The following is a 20003-nucleotide window of genomic DNA, read 5'->3' as shown; positions in this document are numbered from 1 at the left end:
CTTTCTTTCTTTCTTTCTTTCTTTCTTTCTTTCTTTCTTTCTTTCTTTCTTTCCTTCCTTCCTTCCTTCCTTCCTTCCTTCTTTCGTGTTTTAAACGATTTGCACGCAAAGTGTGGGGCAGACCTGTGCTGTCTGCGTCAAGTCAAGAAGCGCTCACCATCAAAAACCCTCATCCACGAAACCTGAAAAGCCCGGAGCGGCGGTGGCTATGGGTGTAGGGACCGAAAGGGGGGGAAAGGGGAGGAAAAGTCGCCTTCCTTACCTGTCCGTTCAGAAACGGGAGCTGGTGAACGGCCGCGTGGGGCTCCGACGCCATCAAAGGCACAAAAGGATCGCAGGGCAGTTGCCAGCTGGAAACCCCCTGGATCAAGGGGGCCGGCGGCGGGGGAGGCGGCGAGGAGAGCAGCAGCGGAGGAGGAGGAGGAGGGGGCCCTACCCCGGCAGCGCCTCCGATCCGAAAAAGCCCAGTCGCGCTCGGGACCATCCAAATCCAAGGAGGCGCTGGGGGTTCCGCATTCCCGGGCCACAGGAGAGGCTGCTGCCGCTGGGCTCTGAGCGCCGGGCGCATCCTACATCTTACAGTAGGATCCCACCGCTGGCAGGGGGGCGCCTCCGGCGAAGGCAAGCGGCGGCAGCAGCCCAGGCGCAAGACGGGATCCCAGGCAGCTGTGCCAAGGCGGCGATGCCCATCAGTGCCCCCGCTCGGGGGAGAGAGCTCCGAGCGGAGGCGGCGGCGGCGATGGCAGCGGCGGCGGCGGCAGAGGAGCCGGCGAGGCTCCGACTTGGTTCTGTGGCTCTGCCCGGAGCTCCTCCCTCTTTCGCAGCCCCTCCCGCCTTGACCACGCCCCCGCGGCCGCTGCAGGAAGCCCCAAAACTGGGGAAGAGTCGCAGCTCTGCTGCAATTGCCTGGCTGGCCAAGAGGACCAACTTCTCGTCTTTCTCCAGCCCAGGGCGCGGGCGGGAGGCGACGGAACGGACCGCTCCAAGGGGAGCAAGGAAGCGGGAAAGCACTCCGGGGAGAGAGGGGAGGAAGGGGGGAGGAAGGGATCGGTGCCGGAGAAAGAAAGGAGGGAGAAAGAGGGAGAGAGAAAGAAGGAAACGAAGATGGCAGAAGGTGGGAAAAGAGAATACCTTTGATGGAAGGGAAAGTACTGAGTGAATCAACGAAGCAAAGAAAGGGGGGAAGAAAAGATAAAGGAAAGGAGGGAAGGGAAGGGAAGGGAAGAGAAGATGCCCGCGTAAATCAGCCAGACGTCTCCATATCGACCTTATATTCCTGGGAAGATTTACAAGAATTCCACCTCATTTCTTTAAAACAGAAGTCTTAAGAAGGAAGACTTTTGCCTTCAAGGAGGCGAAAGAAAGAAAGACGGCAGGAGGGAGGGAGGAAGGAAGGAAGGAAGGAAGGAAGGAAGGAAGGAAGGAAGGAAAGGCAACATGATAATGGCAGAAGGCAATTAAAGGGGGTGGGATAAAAACCCAACAGAGGATAAAAGTTTGTTCATCTGCAACATGTGAAGGTGAGGACCAAATAATTCTTATCTGAGTTGACTAACAGAGCTGTAAACATATTTCTTGGAACAAATTAAGAAGAAGCAGAAGAAACAGAAAAGAGAATCCATGTTCCAATTGGACTGCCCCCCCCCAAAAAAAGACTCCCTGCATTTCCTTCCAACCATATTGCTCCTCTCCAAAAGTTACTCTATTTACAGAAGGGGTGGAGGATGGAAGAGAATAATGAGGCTATTGCACTTTTCTGTGGGAAAATAAATGAAGTTCTTGTTCTGTGAACATATCCAATGTATACAAATATTTTGTCACCACTCTGTACCATTGGAAGCATCTATTGATTCTACTGCTTTCTATTTCCAACAGAAGAGGCATGTGACGAAAGCAGTAGCACATAATACTTATTTACTTATTCAAATATTCCTGCTACCACCCCCACATGTGACCTCTTTGCCTTTGGCAGCATCTTCTGCCCTATGGAAAAACAACTGTCCAACATTCACACCTCAGTTTTCAACTTATTTCAGCTATTTAATTAATGTGTCTGCCTTACTCATCTAGTTTCTGGAAGCTTTTCCTCATAAACATTATTGAATGGGAGCCCTTTGGTGGTTCACCCCTATGTAGAACTTCAAAACATTTTGTTCCCCGGCCAAAAATCTTTCTTTATTCACTCTGAAAGCCCAATTATTAAAAATGTGAACATTTTCACAGCCATTTACTTCACATCCCCATTTCTTCACCAGACAATGATGGATCATAACCTTATGTTCAGGAAATATAATTAATAATTAAAGATGATAGAAAGTATTGTTCGCATTTTTTGGTTTTCCTTCATTAAACACTTGTTCAGACTCAAATAAACAGCAGATATTCTGGCAGAAGGCTAGAGATTAGGTTTACGTGGCACTACAGATTGAAAGATTTTAGTTCAGTGCTGATGAACCTCTTATTGTAGGATAATCATATACACCAGTCTTCCTTGGGTATAGTCCTTGACTTATGACCACAATTGATACCAAAAGTTCTGTTGTTAAGTGAGATAGTTGTTAAATGGGGTTTTGCTCCATTTTACAATTTTCCTTGCCATTGTTGTTAAGCGAATCACTGAAGTTGTTATGTTAGTAACATGGTTGTTAAGTGAATCTGGATTCCCACGTTAACTTTGCTTGTCAGAAGGTCTTAAAAGAGGATCACATGATCTTGGGACATTGCAATCATTCTTAAATTTGAACCAATTGCTAATTTTGAACACATGGCCTCAGGGATGCCCCAACAGTTGTAAGTGTGAATAAAAGTGTGTGTCACTTTTCTCAGTGCCGTTGTGACTTTGAACAGTCACTAAATGAATCGTTGTAAGTCAAGGACTGCCTGTATAGCCAGAAGTTCCCATATCTTCAGTAACCAGGACGTCTTTTACAAACAGGAAATAAAAGCTTGGGAAAGAAAAATTAGTATGCGGTTCAGGAGTGGTAAGGAAATAAGGAAAGGACTGCAGCTTTGCTCAAGAGACTGATAGGATTTGGAGAAAGTCTACAATAATCAGGAGTTCAACATTCACCAAGTAAAGAAAATAATCTTTACAACATGCCAGGATCAGGATACATGTAACAAAGGTAAATCATGTGTAGACATAATTTAGAAGTTAAGCTACTCTATCATGCAGCCCAGGCTTATCGACATAATATTGTGGGTTTCTTCATTGTAAGTTGGAATTTTTGGCCAGTAGGTGAAAAATGTAGGGATTGAAATTCAGACCTTCCACTCTTTGAAAACAACATCCTTATTCCTTATTAAATTTTGTCTGAGATTTATATTAGCAGTAGCTCTAAATTCTGTATAGGCAAGGACTTTCTTACGCTGTGCCATTATTTTGTCTCATGTATCTATGCTCACATAAGCATCCCTATACATCTGCCTCACCTGCGTCTTTATCCTGTAATTCTGGGGTCTTCAAAACACACACACAGACACACCAAATTTTGTGAACTCCCCCCACCCAAAAAAACTTTCAGCTTTTCCAACCCATTAGCAGCTAAATTTGAACAGATGATAGTGATCCCAACAGATTTATTTGCTAACACAGGGAGCCTATCCATTCAAAATGTTTTCATATACTATGAAGATGTAGAGATGGATTATCAATGGCAACACACACACACGCACGTGCACACACACACATTATAAGAGTCACTGTGGTGCAGTGGTTGGAATGCAGTACTGCAGGCTAAGTAACTGTTCACTGCCAAGAGTTTGATCCTGACCAGCTCAAAGTCGACTCAGCCTTCCACCTTTCTGAGGTGGGTAAAATGAGGACCCAGGTTGTTGGGGGGGGGGGGGTAACATGCTGACTCTATAAACCGCTTAGAGAGGACTGTAAACTACTGCGAAGTGGTTTATATAAATCCAAGTGCTATTGCTATTAAATCCAAATAATAAAACTGAATAAACTTACAGTCTTGCTGTAGTCTTCACGCTTTAAAATTAAACCCACTTGAAATTGTCTTATAACCGATGAGAAAAGTTGGAGTTGCTTGAAGTTGTGGGAGCGCAGCACTACAATTGCATTCAGAGAGGAAGAGATTGGCCAAGGAGTTTGCCTTCTCTTTATTCCACTCGTGTCTTAGCCTCCCTTTCCTGCAAGAGCGAAAAGCATAAGGTGACCGTGGGTCTGCCAGCCATAGTGGGAGGAAATGGGTCACAATATGGGGTGATAAAATAGCATCTTATTCTCAGACTTTTATGTGACAGGCGTTCTTGGCCCTTGATAAGGTCAGATGGCTCAGATTGGGCTGATATATTTCATTTCTTTGCCATTCCCATTTTGGTTGTTTTCTTTTGTGGTCCTTTCCTCTCTCTCTCTCTCCCTCCCTCTTTCCCTGTTATTTCTTCCATTTCTTCACTCTTACTCTTCACTTATTGCTATAACATTTATTTTCCAAATGCAAATCATTATATGCAAAAAAAAATTGAATGCTGCACCAGCTTCCTTCCTTCCTTCCTCTCTTCCTTCATTCCTTCCTTCCTTCCTCCCCATCCCCATACTCTTCTTTCTTTCTTTCCTTCTTTTTTTCATTCATTCATTCATTCATTCATTCTGTTTCCTTCTTTCCTTTCTTTCCTTTCTTTCCTTTCTTTCCTTTCTTTCCTTTCTTTCTTCTTCCTTCTTTCCTCCCTTTCTCCCTTCTTTCTATCTTCTGTCCCTCTCTACCCTTCCTTCCTTCCACCCTTCCTCTCTCTCCCTCTCTCTTTCTTTTTCTTTCTTTCTTTCTCTTTCTTTCCTTACTCCTTTCTTTTCTCTCTCCTTCCCCTCTTTCTTTCTTTCCTTCCTTCCTTCTGTCCTTATTCCTTTCTTCCCTCCCTCCCTCCCTCCTTCCCTTCCTTCCTCCTTCCCTTCCTTCTTCCTTCTCTCTACCAGTCCCCAAAGCATGGTGGGATTTTTTAAATATACCCAGTGAAACATTTTTAAAAAGGAAGCCTCTTCCATATGCTACCATGGAGTATGAGGCTACTCTGAGATAATCTGGTTGTCATCATCCCATGGATTCCTCCCAGAATGTTAAATCACACCTACTGAGCTTCCAAAAAGAGCCTTTGGCAGGGAGAGCCTTGCAAAATATAACGTCTTGTCATGGACAGCCTAGAAGGCTGGTCCCAATTCCCTTTATTATCAAAATAATAGGCTTTATGGGGAAATACAGAAAGCGAAGCAGATAAAAGTAAGGTTCTTCTGTTTCAAGCTGGAAGAGGGATTTTCTTCCTCTTTGCTCACTGATCCTTTCTCAACTTGGAGTAGATGAACTGGGCTAAGATAAATTACAAGCTTCTCTGGGCTTAATGTTTCTGGCACTTTTATTATGACTAAATCCTTGCTGAATTTTTGATTGTACTCTAAATTATTCTTCCTACCTGGGGAGAAAAGGTAAGTTAAAAGAACCGATTGCCTTTGAACTTACTTTTATTTTTATGCTTACAGTGAATTATTTTACTTCGGCTTTTTTATTCTCTGTTTATAAACGATGGACACGTACAAATATAATAACTTCATATTGTGTTTTTTTATTACAGAGGTCAAAGTTAAGGTGACAGCTACAATGGTGCAATCATGGCTCTTCTCCTTTTTAATGTGACAAGTGCAAAAATGGGTAGAGCTTTAATTGTGCCAAAAATGGCCACCATTTTGTGACATTTTCAACATTCACCCTGTGAATAGCCCTGTCAGAAAATCAACTTATGGCAAGGGAAGATACAGGGGAAGAAAAGATGAAGGGTTTGGCCTGATTGCTATTTACTTTTGCAGCCAATATTCTCTTTCAACAAAAGGAAAATTCATTATTCATATAACTCATAAATACATCCATTTAATGAAGTGGTATTTCCTTAATCTGCCAACACAATCAAACTTGTTCGATGCCTATGTTATAAAGGACTTTAGGAAACATATGTTAATGGCCATCTACAAAATAACAATGTGTCTATGGATGCTTTCCTTGGCCCCCGTGTGATTTCTTGCCCACAGGATTTCATGTTTCCTACTTTAAATTTTAAAAATGGAAAGTTGCTTCAATTATATGTCTGTTGGCAGGAATTAGTTTAACATTTTGGAATTATAATCCTGGCTAAAGAAAAAGGAGTATGTAAAAGTTCTGCTCTGATAAAACAGGGATCAAATCTAGTCTAATGTATTGCAGTAACTTGTTTCCAACAATAAAAACAGAAGCTCTTCATAACTAAGTAAAAAAACAAGTAATCAATTTCCTTGATTTTGCAGTACTGGAACTTTGGGGGAAGGATTACACATTTGGATTTCAGCTGTAGGAGAAGGATCAGCTGCCTTTGGGCATTTCTTATTTCTTGGGTAATTTTAAAAAAAAGATATATAGCCTAACCTCCAGAATGTTAAATCTAATCCTTTTAACCACTCCTTTACTCACCATATTAAAAATGAGAACATTAATAAGGATAAAATGTTATCTATTAATTTCAAGTTTCATAAGAGACTGTTCCTCTCAAGTGAATCAAAGCACGGAGATAGCAATCATCAAAATTATCTATGTACATTTTCCAGAAATCCTTAGAATAATTTTATACTGAAGCCATAATATTCTCTAGACTGAAACTGAACACAGGGAGAAGAGATTTAGCAGCAACAACAATGTCCCTTGATAGACCATTCAAGAAAAAGAAAAGGGAAATATTCTCTGCAGCTAAGAATCTGTTTGCGAGCTTCAGCTAGGATTTCTGCAAAAAAAAATGATAGAAAGGGTTGACTGGGCTGGGGAAAATCTCATTTAAGCCCCATGGAAGTATGAATCTATCTGTGGTCAAGATTAGACTCATGTGCTAGAAATTCTCCATCCTCGCCTTAAAGGCATCATGGTTAAGAAGAGATGCTGATCTCAGCATTACTATTTCAGTTAATTTGGACTATGAATGGCACATTGTACAAATTAGACAAAATAGCTTGATTAATTGAATAAATTTCCAAAATTGATCTAATTATGTTGTTTGAATGGATATCTCTGGTTTGGAGCCATTTGATCTGAACTTCTCATTTATTAATATGGTTCATATGGTTGCACACACTACAACAGTGATTCTGGCAACAGCATACAAAGATTAAAATAACAGCCATAGCCAATATCTCCTGTGATCAAGGCAAAGGCAATAAATCACAATCATGAAGACCATCTCAACTGCAGACATGGCCTAACTTCCTGGCCTAAATCACAGGCGAACCAGGCTGGTTTTCAGAGCCTTGTAAATAACTAACAGGGTTGGGACCATCCAAATTAAAGGAAGGACTAAATTTACACATTCATGAAAACATCCCAATTTATTTGGAAGTATCTGGTTCATTCAGTATTTTCATTAGTTTTCAAATTCAATTCCAGATTCATTAGAATCATATTTTAATCAATTCTGTGCATCTGTAGAGTCCAACTGAAATAATAAGGTTTTTCGACTTTTGTTCTAACACAACACTGCATTAATTGAGATAAATAGTGCAGGTCTATACAAATGCACACACTACTGCAAGCTTGAAACCTAAGTTCCTTTAAAAACAAATCAGAATTTATGTTCATTGTATAAGGTTTTCCTGAAATCTGTCTTCGTTGAAAAATAAAATAAAATTTCAGGATTTAAGAAATTTGTGGAAGTATGGAAAGTTTTTTATATGATCAGAGAAATTATTTAAAATAAACCACTATGAAAAAAGAAAATTCTAAAGTTATTTGAAAGGTGTTAATATTATTTCACTGGCAATAAGGCCTGGTTTGATTTATATCAGCCAAATAATCCAGCTTTTGGAACTGGTTAACAATTTGATCCTAAGTTTGCCAAAATCTAGTAAACTTAACATTACTGTGCTGTCCTGCGATAAGTATCTAATGACTACTATTGTTGTTTTTACATAGGCCTGATGTGAATCGCATTCAAGGAATCAATTCATATTTCTTCTGGTCTCTTCTCTTCAAATGTTTGGGACAAAGATTTTCCCTTAAATCCTGACTCTTCATTAGAGAAGGGAAGTAAAGGAAAAATGTATGATGTGTTGGTAATTCTCATACTTTCCTTCCTTTTTTAATAAATATTTTAATTCATTTTTGTTACATAATAAAAATTATTTTGTGAACAGACTGTTGTCCGAATTCTCCCTTTAACATTCCCATCAAAAGACATAATTCATTTTACATTATATTTCCATTATGTTCAATTTTAGCCATATTACTTTTCTTCTCCTATTTTCCAATTTCTAGATTTTAACATGTACAAACAATATAATTTTTCTTTCTCTTTAAAAATAAACAATTTATCATTTCTTCTCCATCTAGTTTCCATTAATAATATGAATCTTCAAGTTTCAAATTTCAAGTTTTATATAATCAACATAGCATAATTATTTAACAGATTTAAAGTTCTTAATATAACTACCACACATTCTAATTAAAACACATTTTTACCTTGCTAATAATATTTCTTTCTACTGGATTGCATCATTCTACTATTCTCCTATTTCTAAATTTTCTTTTCTTTTACTTTCTTTCCAAGTTTCTGATACTCCTTCCCTAGTTTCAATTCTCTGCTTTACTCCAAACTATGGTTTGTTTTACTCTATGATGCAGTGGTGGGTTTCAAAAAATGTTGGAGCCTCTTCTGTAGGTGTGGCCTGCTTTCCGGGTCCACTGGTGGAACCTCTTCTAACCGGTTCGGTAGATTTGACGAACCGGTTCTACCGAATAGGTGCGAACTGGTAGGAACCCACCTCTGCTATGATGGACTTTCAGTTTTGGAGCTGATCTTTATACAGTATAATCACAATGGCAATTGTCGTATATATGTAAGAGAGCCTGTTTGGTGTAGTGGTTAAGGCACAAAGCTACAAAGCAAAAATATGTGAGTTCGAGTCCTGCCTTAGCCATTAAAGCCAGCTGGGTGACTTCATCTACTCACTCTCTCAACCCAATACACCTCACAGGGGTGGGGAAAATATGGTAGAAGGTAGAAGATAGGTTGGGTAAGTTTGTCACCTTGAGATGTTTGTGACAATGATAAAGCAGGATATAATTTAAAAAAAGGAATGAAATGAAAAGGAATGCATGTTAAAGCTTAGAACCCATGCAAAACCAGTTCCAACGCTGGACAACTAGAGGTAAGTAAGATGATAATAAAGAGAGCCAGCACTGACTTTTCCTCTTAATGCTTCAGCTGCTTCTCTCCAGAGGTGGGTTCCTACCAGTTCGCACCTATTCGGTAGAGCCGGTTCATCAAATCTACCGAACCGGTTAGAAGAGGTTCCACCAGTGGACCCGGAAAGCAGGCCACACCTACAGAAGAGGTTCCAACATTTTTTGAAACCCACCACTGGTCCTTGGATATGATTATTCTACACTATCATGCTCCTATTTATAAAACTCAGTGCCTCTGGGAAAGATAAGGATGACTACTGCGTTTGTGGCGCAATCAGAACATTGCGTGTGTTGAAGTTGTTTTAACGCAAACCAAAGATGCCTTTTAAAAAACAAGTTTACATCCTATTCTCATGCATGCCAGTGCTGTGTGTCAGGTCATTTAAGGTGGTTCTGACAAGTGTCATCGACATCTTCATATCTGGTCACATGGGCGGCAAGCCACTCCCATCCGGTCACATGGGCGGCAAGCCACTCCCACAAAGGAGGCCACACCCACAGAGTAGGTTTGAACAATTTTTGAAACCCACCACTGCTTCTCTCCCAAAATAAACTGTGGATGCTGAGTCCCAAACCAATTTGCTACATCAGTTGTGGAAGACCATGAGTCCCCACCCCAAGACTATCAATTGGCACCAGGCCATAGTATGCCAGAAACCGGCTGTGCAAACAAGCAAAACCATATTACCCCCAATCTGTGGAAAAACCTTTCTCCACAGAACTGGTTCCTGGTGCCGAAAAGGTTGGGACCCCCTGTGGCAGACTATCTTCACCCTGATTATTTTTGAAGCAGGACTCATCTGCCTCTCCAAGGGGATCTGTATATAAATATATATAATCTATAGAGCCGAGGTGGCGCAGTGGTTAGAGTGCAGTACTGCAGCCACTTCAGCTGACTGCTAGCTGCAGTTCGGCGGTTCTAATCTCACCGGCTCAAAGTTGACTCAGCCTTCCATCCGTCCGAGGTGGGTGAAATGAGGACCCAGACTATGGGGGCGATATGCTGACTCTGTAAAACCGCTTAGAGAGGACTGAAAGCCCTATGAAGCAGTATATAAGTCTAACTGCTATTGCTATCAGCTTAACCTCAATTCTAGTTGCTGGAGGACAGTGACATTCCTCTTCATGTTCCGAGGTGGCGCAGTAGTTAAATGCAACACTGCAGGCTACTTCAGCTGACTGCAGTTCTGCGGTTCGGCGGTTCAAATCTCACCGGCTCAAGGTTGACTCAGCCTTCCATCCTTCCGAGGTGGGTGAAATGAGGACCCGGACTGTGGGGGCGATATGCTGACTCTGTAAACCGCTTAGAGAGGGCTGAAAGCCCTATGAAGCGGTATATAAGTCTAACTGCTATTGCTATTGCTATTGCTAAATCAGTTACCGTTTTATCTTTCAATCAAACCAAGTGTCTTGGCTCCTCCCTCAACATTTGAATCACTACAATTTCTCTAATTATTGCAGTATGCGGTTTCTCCTTTTAAAATGTGGTAGGAATAATGCTCCGAGCGTAGTTAAATTCATTTTCTTTATGCAAAATACAGATGCCCCATTTTTTCCTCCAAGAAGCTCGAGGCAGCGTATGTGGCTCTGACCAAAGTCCATTTTATTTTATTTCAAGAGCGTAAAATAGATCGGGTTGAGAGATAGTTGCTCCGGCTTCACACAGTGAGTTTAATTGCCAGCTGGGATTGTGGATATGGGCCTCTTCAGTCCCAGTTCAACACTGTAAGTACCACATAATGCTGACCTTCTGCAATAAGAACTGTGTTTTTATAAATTAATGCTAGGGTTATCTTCAAATGACCAGGCCCATAAAAATTCATCGAAACCCACAGAATTAGTCCAGAAGTGAGTTGTTTCCAGAAACACAACATGGGAAGGAGGTCTAATCAAGTTGATCACCTTTTAAGTTCATTATCCTTTATTTCAGACGAGGCTCAGAAATTCCTATTGAATATTTAGCTGCATTCTCATAATACCTAAAGGCCAAAAATCTCTGATTAACACGTCGTACTAGGCTGAACCTGTCGTTCTCATTCCTTCATTCATTCTCATTCAGGTATAACATCATTATCAACAACAACCACTTGTAAGTGCTGTAGATTTCAAACTAAGCTTCAATATCAGAAGATGTTAAACTAGCGTTTCTCAACCTTGGCAACTTGAAGCTGTCCGGACTTCAACTCCCAGAATTCCCCAGCCAGCATTCGCTGGCTGGGGAATTCTAGGAGTTGAAGTCCGGACATCTTCAAGTTGCCAAGGTTGAGAAACACTGTGTTAAACAGATAAATAGAGAATTACTCAATATTGTCTTGGTACAACTACTCACTTTAGGACTTTCTTTAGCATTAACTGTCACCTAGCTGTGGCTTAGTCAAAAAAAAACACTAGAAAACAGAATGAAACATGATATGAGAGACCACCTGCTGCCAATTACCTCCCACAGACCCATTTGATCTCACGGGGTTGGCCTCCTCCGGGTGCCATCTACCAGCCAATGCCACCTGGATATTACCCGGGGGGAGGGCCTTCTCTGTGGCAGCTCCGGCCCTTTGGAACGAGCTCCCCGCAGAGATTCGGACCCTCTCTCCAGGCCTTCCGAAAAGCCGTCGAAACCTGGCTTTGCCAGCAGGCCTGGGGGTGATGAGTTCCCTCCCACCTCTCGACATGTATGGTTGTGCGACTGTTGCTTTTTATTATCTGTATTTCGTTTTTATGTTCCCCTTTTCCCCCTTTTGAATTGTTCGCCGCCCTGAGTCCTCCCGGAGAAGGGCGGCATACAAATAATAAAATTCTATTCTATTCTATTCTATATATACTAAGCCTGTGCATCCAGAAAGGTGCTCTATAGCATAGGGCCATGATGGTGAACCTTTTAGATACCGAGTGCCCAAACTGCGTGTGCGTGCATGCCCAAACTGAAAGGTGTGTGCGCGTGCATGCATAGACATGTGTGCACACACATGCATGGACATGCGGATGTGCAGCAGATATGCAAAAACCAGCTGCTTGGCAGGAGGCGGGGCACCCCAACACTGGCCGCGCAGCAAGAGGTGAGATCTTTTTCTTTCACGAGCTTCTATTTCGTCGTTTACAGGGAAACGGAATCTCAGGAAAGAAATGCCATGGAGATCTGATTTGGGGTAATGGTGTGCATGCCAGCAGAGAGGGCTCTGCATGGCACCCGTGCCATAGGTTTCCCATCACAGGCATAGGGGATAGCAACATATCGCTTCCATTTGAAATTCCTTAAGGAGTTACATGATCCTGACACATAATGCAGTTAATTTAAGGAAATGGAGTCAGATGCTATAGCCACACCTTATGAGTTCCAAAATACCTTTCTGGAATAAAATCTGAACCATTACTCAGTATATATGTAGGAGATGACCAGGCTGAGCCCGAGGGAGTAGTCAAACGTATCATCAGTCAAGACTCTTCATGCCCATAAGAAATTTAAATCCACCCCGCTTTAATTCCTTCCACTCTTATCTCCTGCTAATTTCCCTTGGCCGTTAGTAGTTCAGATTCTTGTAGAGAGCTTAAGTTTGCAATGCATCTTTACACTCATTTGAACTGTCTGGATCTCTTGATTTTTCCAATGCCATGTCTGCACTTGAGAGACCGCCTCCTGCCAATTACCTCCCATAGACCCGTTAGATCCCACAGATTAGGCCTCCTCTGAATTCCATCTGCTGGCCAATGCCGGCTGTCGACCACCCGGAGGAGGGCCTTCTCTGTGGCTGCTCCGGCCCTTTGGAACGAGCTGCCCGTGGAGATTCAGACCCTCACCACCCTTCAGGCCTTCCGGACAGCCGTTAAGGCCTGGCTGTCCCAGCAAGCCTGGGGTTGAGTCCCCCCCCCCTACTCGAATTTGCTGTGCTTGCTGTGCTTTTTTAAATTGTTGTATCACTGTCCTGTTTGTCTTACATTTTGTATTTGTTTTTCCCCTTCCCCTGGTTTTTTTTTTTTTTAAATATGTTTTATTCATTTTTCACATTCCATTTGCAATCACTTATATACAGGGTATTTAGTATAAGAAAAGAAAAAAAGAAAAAGGGAATAAAACGAACAAATAAAAAGGAAACACAACTCATATATAAATACATTCTTGTTCTTATTAAGACTATGTTAACACCCCCCCCCCACAAATCCCCATCCCCAATCCTCCCGACTTCCCAGGGCCCACACCTGGCACTACCTTCTGTCTAAAATATCTTGTATACATATGGATTAAAAAATAAAAGTAATATATCAAAAGAAAGAAAAACAGAAAAAAAAAGAGAGAAAAGAAAAAAGAAAAAAGAAGAAAAAAAGAAAAAAAAAAGAAACCACTCTTTGTGTTGATCTCAGCCCCCCATCTTTATCTATGCTTAAATAGTATAAATCATTCTATCTATATTTTATTCTCGTCTCTTACTTCTTTGCTATTTACCCCAACCTTCTGTAGACTCTCCCGTTCCTCTTCCTAAACCTCAAGATTTAAGCAACGTGGTTCATGCCACATATTCAAATATGACTTTACAGAAGAGTAATCAAACTTTCCCTTCTAGTAAAATTTAAACAGTGTAAATGATCTTTCTTAACCTCCTTTTCAAACAGTAATTCAAAATAATCTAGCCGAGCTTCCCCTCCTTAGTAAAATTAAGCAGCGTAGATCAAATATTACTTTACACAAAAATCAATTTCTATCTTAAGATAATTCCAACCGACTTTCTCTTCTAATAGGATTTAAATAACGTAGTTCATTCCACATGCATTTTACCCCCATCCCTTACTTGTCTGATATTTACCACTATCAAATTTATACTAGCATTTGTTTAAAATCTAACTCAAAGCAATTTCAACCAACTTTCCCTTCTAATAAAAGTTAAATAGCATGGATCATTCCACATATTGATAATACTTTCAGCAAGAATCAGTTAACCTTCTGTTTTAAGATAGTCCCTTCTAACAAAGTTTAAACAACATAAATCATTCCGCATTCTTTTTACACTTATCTTAAGATAATCCCAACCGGCTTTCTGTTCTAATAAGCCTTAAACGACGTAAATCATTCCACATATATTTTACCCTCATCCCTTGCTTGTCTGATGTTTACCACTATCAAATTTATGCTAGCGTTAATTTAAAGTTTAGGTCAAAGTAGTTTCACCCAGCTTTCCCTTCTAATAAGAATTAGTCCGCTTTTTCTACCGGAGAGAGGTCTCAAACCCCCATTCAGTCCTCAGCTTTGGCGAGTATTTTGAAATGTCTAAATTCTCGATCTCCGCTTTTCTGCTTCTCCGAGGGAGGAAGGGCTACCCCCTCCATCTTGCAACCACATGGCCTGCCGTTTGCCTTCTCCTTCCGCTTGTCTCTCCTCTCTTCCAAGCGAGTCAGGAAGTCCCGCCTTCAGAATCCTGCAATAGAAATCTTGAGCCTCCGAAACAGAGTTAAGACGAAATCTTTGATTCTCAAATGTAACCGTGATGCCGGCAGGGGCCTCCCATCTGTATCGAATCTGTTGACTCCTAAGCGCCTTAGTTAAAAAGGTGTAGTCCCTTCTTGCTTTCAGCATCTGGAAAGGAATATCTTTGAAGACAATCAGGTCCTGGCCTTCAACTCAGAGACTGTTATTATGAAGCTTTTGCACAATCGCATTTCTAGATTCTTTTGTAGAAAAATGTATAATTATGTCCCTCGGGAGCTGTCGCTGTTCCGCTATCAATGAGTTCTGGCGATAGATTTTCCGAATCTGCCAATCAAAGTTAAGTCCCGGGCTTCCCACCGCATAGCTAAAGGCTTCAGCGAAGGTCTGTTTCAAATTCTCTTGTTCCTTTTCACGGAATCCTCTGACTCTTATTGCAAATGCCTTCCTATTAAAATTTATCATCATGAGCTGTTCTTCATTGTCCCTAATTTTTTGTTGTAAAATTTGAATATTGGTAGTCAAATTAAAATTAGCCTTCTCCAAACTTTCCAATTTGTTCTCTATTTCAGCAGAATAATCTGACAGGGCAGACACGGCTGCAAACGTATTCGCCTTCATTTGATTAACTTTAGACTTTAAATCATCATATAATTCCAATACAAATTCCTTAATCTCTTGTTTAAAGGCATTAAACATTTTAAAGAAATATTCCTGTGTTAAAAATTCTCCAGTAGAGGGCATAGGAGACAAAGGCTGTGGTTCCAATAAAAATTCTTTAAATTCTTTAGACACATTTGTAGCAAGACGCTTCTTTGACCTGGGTGCCATAATAAATAAACAAGTAAGCAGCACTTTGCTCCCCTCTATTTCCAAAGAAGAAGAGTTTATTTTGTTAAGGAGCGGTCTGCAGGAAGGTAAAACCGGCTAAGTACATCCACTATCAATCATCCACGGAGAGAAATCGCCATTTTGAAGTCCCTTTAGACAAAGAAGTCTCTAAGACAGATGGTGCTGGTATTTAAGATAGTAATAAAAACATAAATCTCACAGGGGTGGGACCCACCCGTATCAATTCTAGCTTGAAAAAACTTTGTTTTGTCCTGGGGGGGGGCTAGCCTGTCTGGGGCTGCCAAAAAAAAAAGGCAGCGAGAAGAACTGGCTGGAGATAAAAGCTCTGCTCCGGCTGGATCTAATCTCTGTCCACAGCCAAAAAAAAGAGAGAGGCTGTGGCTTGCGAATAGACCCTCGCCTACAGAGCTACTCCCTGCCCCTTTTTTAGCCAAAAAGGGGTGCTATCTATGATCTTATTTAGATATACAGACCAGATCTCTGAGGAGCTCGGTGAAGCCCTCCTCGGCAACAGGCCACGCCCCCAGGAAGTCCCCTTCCCCTGGTTTTTGTTCAGCCGCCCTGAGTCCCTTCGGGGAATAGGGCGGCTTACAAATCGAATAAATACCAATACCAAAATACCAATTTCTGGATAATTTGTAAAGGCATTTAATATCATTGACATTTATTTTGGTTTCCATAATGACACATGCAAACAATATACACCATGTATTCACAAAGACAGAGCTAGTTTAACCCCGGAAAGGAAGATTCTATTACTACTTTTGAGTTCTTGGTACTCCTAATGAGAAGAAATGAGAATAAATGTAAATAGCTGTTAACTTCTCATGTTAGCTCAACTACCAAGTCTCTGTATTAAAATCCATAGTTCAGATTAATCATATTGAAGAGTCAAATGTGCTTGACCGATTGTGAGAGGCTTTTCTCCCAAGTATGTACAGTCCTGAACACAGCACCATGCATGTAAGACTTTCTGTTAGATTTAGCTATTTAAATTAAGGCAATTAAAGAAAGAAATGGCAAGGGGCATAGAAACAAGAGGGAGAAAAACTCTTAAATTATTAAAATGGGAAGCATACATATGTAATAACAGAATGGCTTACAGAGGCATTTATCAGGATAGCAGAGTTTCAGTATTAACTGGGTGGAGACTGCTAATAGGACTCAGAGGTAGGAGAACTCAAATGTTTATTATTCATTTGAAAAACACAGGTTAAATAGCCTCAGCTATGTTTAAACATAGGCCAGATAGATTCAGGAAAGAATAAAACATATAAGTTATCCAATTAAATGTCTTTCTAATTTACACACGTAGAAAAGGGAAGCTTGCAAATGGGGGAGGCTGATAAAGAACCCATCAATGAAACTACAAATACAGATTTGAAGTACCTCCGCTATTTTATATGTGTTATGAACGCAACAATAGGAGCATAGCTTGATTATGTATTTGTAATAACTAGCTTGACATTTTTTGACCCATCACAATCATCCTGAAACACTTTTATAGATTATTTAAATGGGATGACATCACAGGGAACCTTTGAAGTTTATAATGAGTGACACAAGGAACATTTGGGTTCAAGTAAACCTTTCAAAATGAATGGAATCCAAGCCATTTATTCCAATTTAGTTTTCCTTCCATTCCACAAATCAAATAGGATTAGGTCTGGACCCAGCCTTTATCCTGTCATTTCTGCTATTAAGAAAACATCTCCCTAGTCACATTATATGACACCAGAAACATTCAACATAAATATCTCATCTTAATTTTTAAATGTTTTTATCTTGCCTGTGAGCCGCCCAGAGTCCCAATGGGAGTGGGCGGCATACAAATTTTATTAAACTGAAACTGAAATACTTGAAGAGGAAGGTCGGCACATGTGAAGATATCCATGGTATCAATTCAGAATACTCTTTTCAGGATCAGTTCAGAGCCTCTCAAACTGATATTTTATGGTTCTAGCTAATGTGAAAAACTTTACCTTCACAGTCTATTGACAAAGGACTAGGTTTTGAATTGAATATAAAACATACACGTGATATTAGAAGCAACTGTAGTAAGCCCCTGACTTTGCATGTTAACATTCATTATTTCCATATTATTTTTTTATTTGGATATCTGGGAAACTCTAGGTATAAAGTAGAAATGGGGAGAGGGAGGAAGGAAAAGGGAGAAGGAGTGGGAGACAGGATAGTCTTATGAAGTGGTTAGTTTGCATTATTTCATTCTCACACATTGCAACCTAACTGCCTATATACACCATGTGATCTGAAACACAGAGAGCAAGAAAAAAAATACTGGCATTTGCAAAACTAAACTTTAGTATGTAAAGAATGGAAATGCCAGAGTTTTCAAATGCCTTTGAATTTGCTTTCTTCATTAGCTAATAATGCAGTCTGAATTAGTTAGCTAAAGTTGTGTGCAGAACAGTGGTCTATTCTTGAAACACTTTTGCTTATAAATATATTAGCCATTTTGGATTTAAAAATAAATTACATACATACATACATACATACATACATACATACATACATACATACATGTGTGTGTGTGTGTGTGTGTTTTGTGTGTTTTCATAGATTTTCACGGGTGTAGATATGCTGGTCTTGTTGTATTCAGGTCTTTTCCCATGTAAAATTGAGATTGTCTTGGCAATGTTCCGGCGAGGTCTCACTCGCCATCTTCAGGCTGGTGTTTTGGGCTTAAAGCGTGGTCGGAGCTGCCATTTTTCTATAAATCTTGATGGGAGGGTGTGGAGTGCTGGCTTTGTTTCAGTAAGTGGAATGATTGGTTGTGTGGTTGTATCATGATTGGTAGATTGGTGCTGATTGGTGCTGGCTATGTGTCTGTTGTTTTTTCGTGTTGTAACAGCCTGGGTGATGGGTGGGGCTTGTTTGTTGACTAGGGCTGGTTTCCAGATGTCTGGTAGGCAGGAGGTATCATCACGTTTATTCATGTTGTTTCTCTATTTCGATAGCTTCATAATTATTCTCTTCTTGAAGTGTTCAGTTTTGGAGATTAACTTGGTTCCTTCAAAATTAATTTCATGTCCTGTAGCTTTAAGGTGCTGGAAAAGGGAGGAAGTTTTTTCTTTTTTTTTCTTACTGCGTTCTTGTGTTCTGCGATCCATGCATTTATTCTCCTGTTCGTTTGTCCTATGTATGTTGCAGGGCAGATTTTGCATGGTATTTCATAGACTCCTTGGTTTTCTAGCTAGATTTTGTCTTTGGGGTTTCTTAAGATGTTGGCTATTTTTTGGTGAGCCAGAACAAACACAACCCCCCTAAACACATCCTGGACCTGACCAACCACTGCCTAACCAACACATACTTCATCCATAATGGACAAAGATACAAACAGATAGAAGGAGCACCCATGGGATCCCCCCTCTCACCCGTCATTCCAAACTTATACATGGAACATTTTGAAACTAACACCTTAGATAAATCTGAACAGAAACCCAAACTCTGGCTTAGATATGTTGATGACACTTTCGTGATTTGGCCACATGGGAAAGAAAAACTGGACAACTTCCTCACACATCTCAACAGCCTACACCCCAAAATACAATTCACTATGGAAATAGAAGCAAACAACCAACTTCCCTTTCTGGACGTCCTAATCTACAAAAAAACCAATGGCTCCCTAGGATCTTAATCTTAATCGTACACGGGAAAAGACCCTAATACAACAAGACCAGCATACCTACACCTGTGAAAATATAATATATAATTGTGTGTGTGTGCGCGCGCATGTGTGCGAAGAAATAATTGTATTATATTAAAATAAAATATTATATTTCATTTTAAGGCTATATTAAATATCGGTATTGCATAGAATAGCACCATCTGCTTAGATCTTACACTGTAAGAAAATGGATTTTTTTATATTTTTGTTATTCCTTGTGGGACATGAAAGGCACTGGATATTTAAATATGTCTAGCCAGCAGTTTGGGAAAGTTTCTTTTTCTCTCTGTGAATGGATTTCTCAAAAAGCAAAGAAACAAAAATAGAAAAAGTCCCTAAGTATTTATTAGAGATAAATATGGTCCCAGTTCTAAAAAGATGAAAACTGCACAATTACCCAAACTTTATCTCCTTTAATAGTGTTTTGGTCAACCTGGAGAGAGGGATAAAAGTATAGTAAATGGAAGTGTTATCTCTATGTTAATAAAAACAACATAATTAACAAAACTATCTATAGCACATTCTTCTAACCGTATACACTACAATCTGCAGATAAAGGATGCTTTCCTTTATCTTTCACTTGGGCTTCTCTGTATATTGGAGAGGAGGGAGAGGGAGGGAGGAGGGGGAGGGAGGGAAGGCGGGAAGGGCACAAAGTTAAGTGGTACTTCCAGCTATTTTTGAAAACTGTATCCATATACAGCTGTGTGCAAAAAATAAAGCTCAATGACAAGGATAGAAACAACTGTAACTGACTGCATCAACATAGATAAAAGCATAAGCAGCTGTAGAAGGAGTGGCAGAGCCTTGGGGCAGAGTCAAGAGAACAGTCAGCCTAGAATCCAAGAGTGAA

The 20003-nt window shown here is 40.5% G+C and overlaps 1 protein-coding gene across 1 annotated transcript in view; it reads right to left on the bottom strand.

Moving 5' to 3' along the window:
* Positions 1 to 568, bottom strand: part of TCERG1L (transcription elongation regulator 1 like) — a 202694-nt gene extending 202126 nt beyond the window's left edge. The window contains exon 1 of the mRNA XM_032225831.1: positions 263 to 568. Within this exon, the coding sequence (XP_032081722.1) occupies positions 263 to 568 (306 nt within the window). The remainder of the gene's footprint in view (positions 1 to 262) is intronic.
* Positions 569 to 20003: the final 19435 nt, after the last annotated feature.

Source organism: Thamnophis elegans, chromosome 10 (assembly GCF_009769535.1).
Source record: "Thamnophis elegans isolate rThaEle1 chromosome 10, rThaEle1.pri, whole genome shotgun sequence".
Classification (NCBI taxonomy): domain Eukaryota; kingdom Metazoa; phylum Chordata; class Lepidosauria; order Squamata; family Colubridae; genus Thamnophis; species Thamnophis elegans.
Note: the sequence above shows the minus strand (reverse complement) of the source record. Positions and strands in the feature narration are given on the sequence as shown.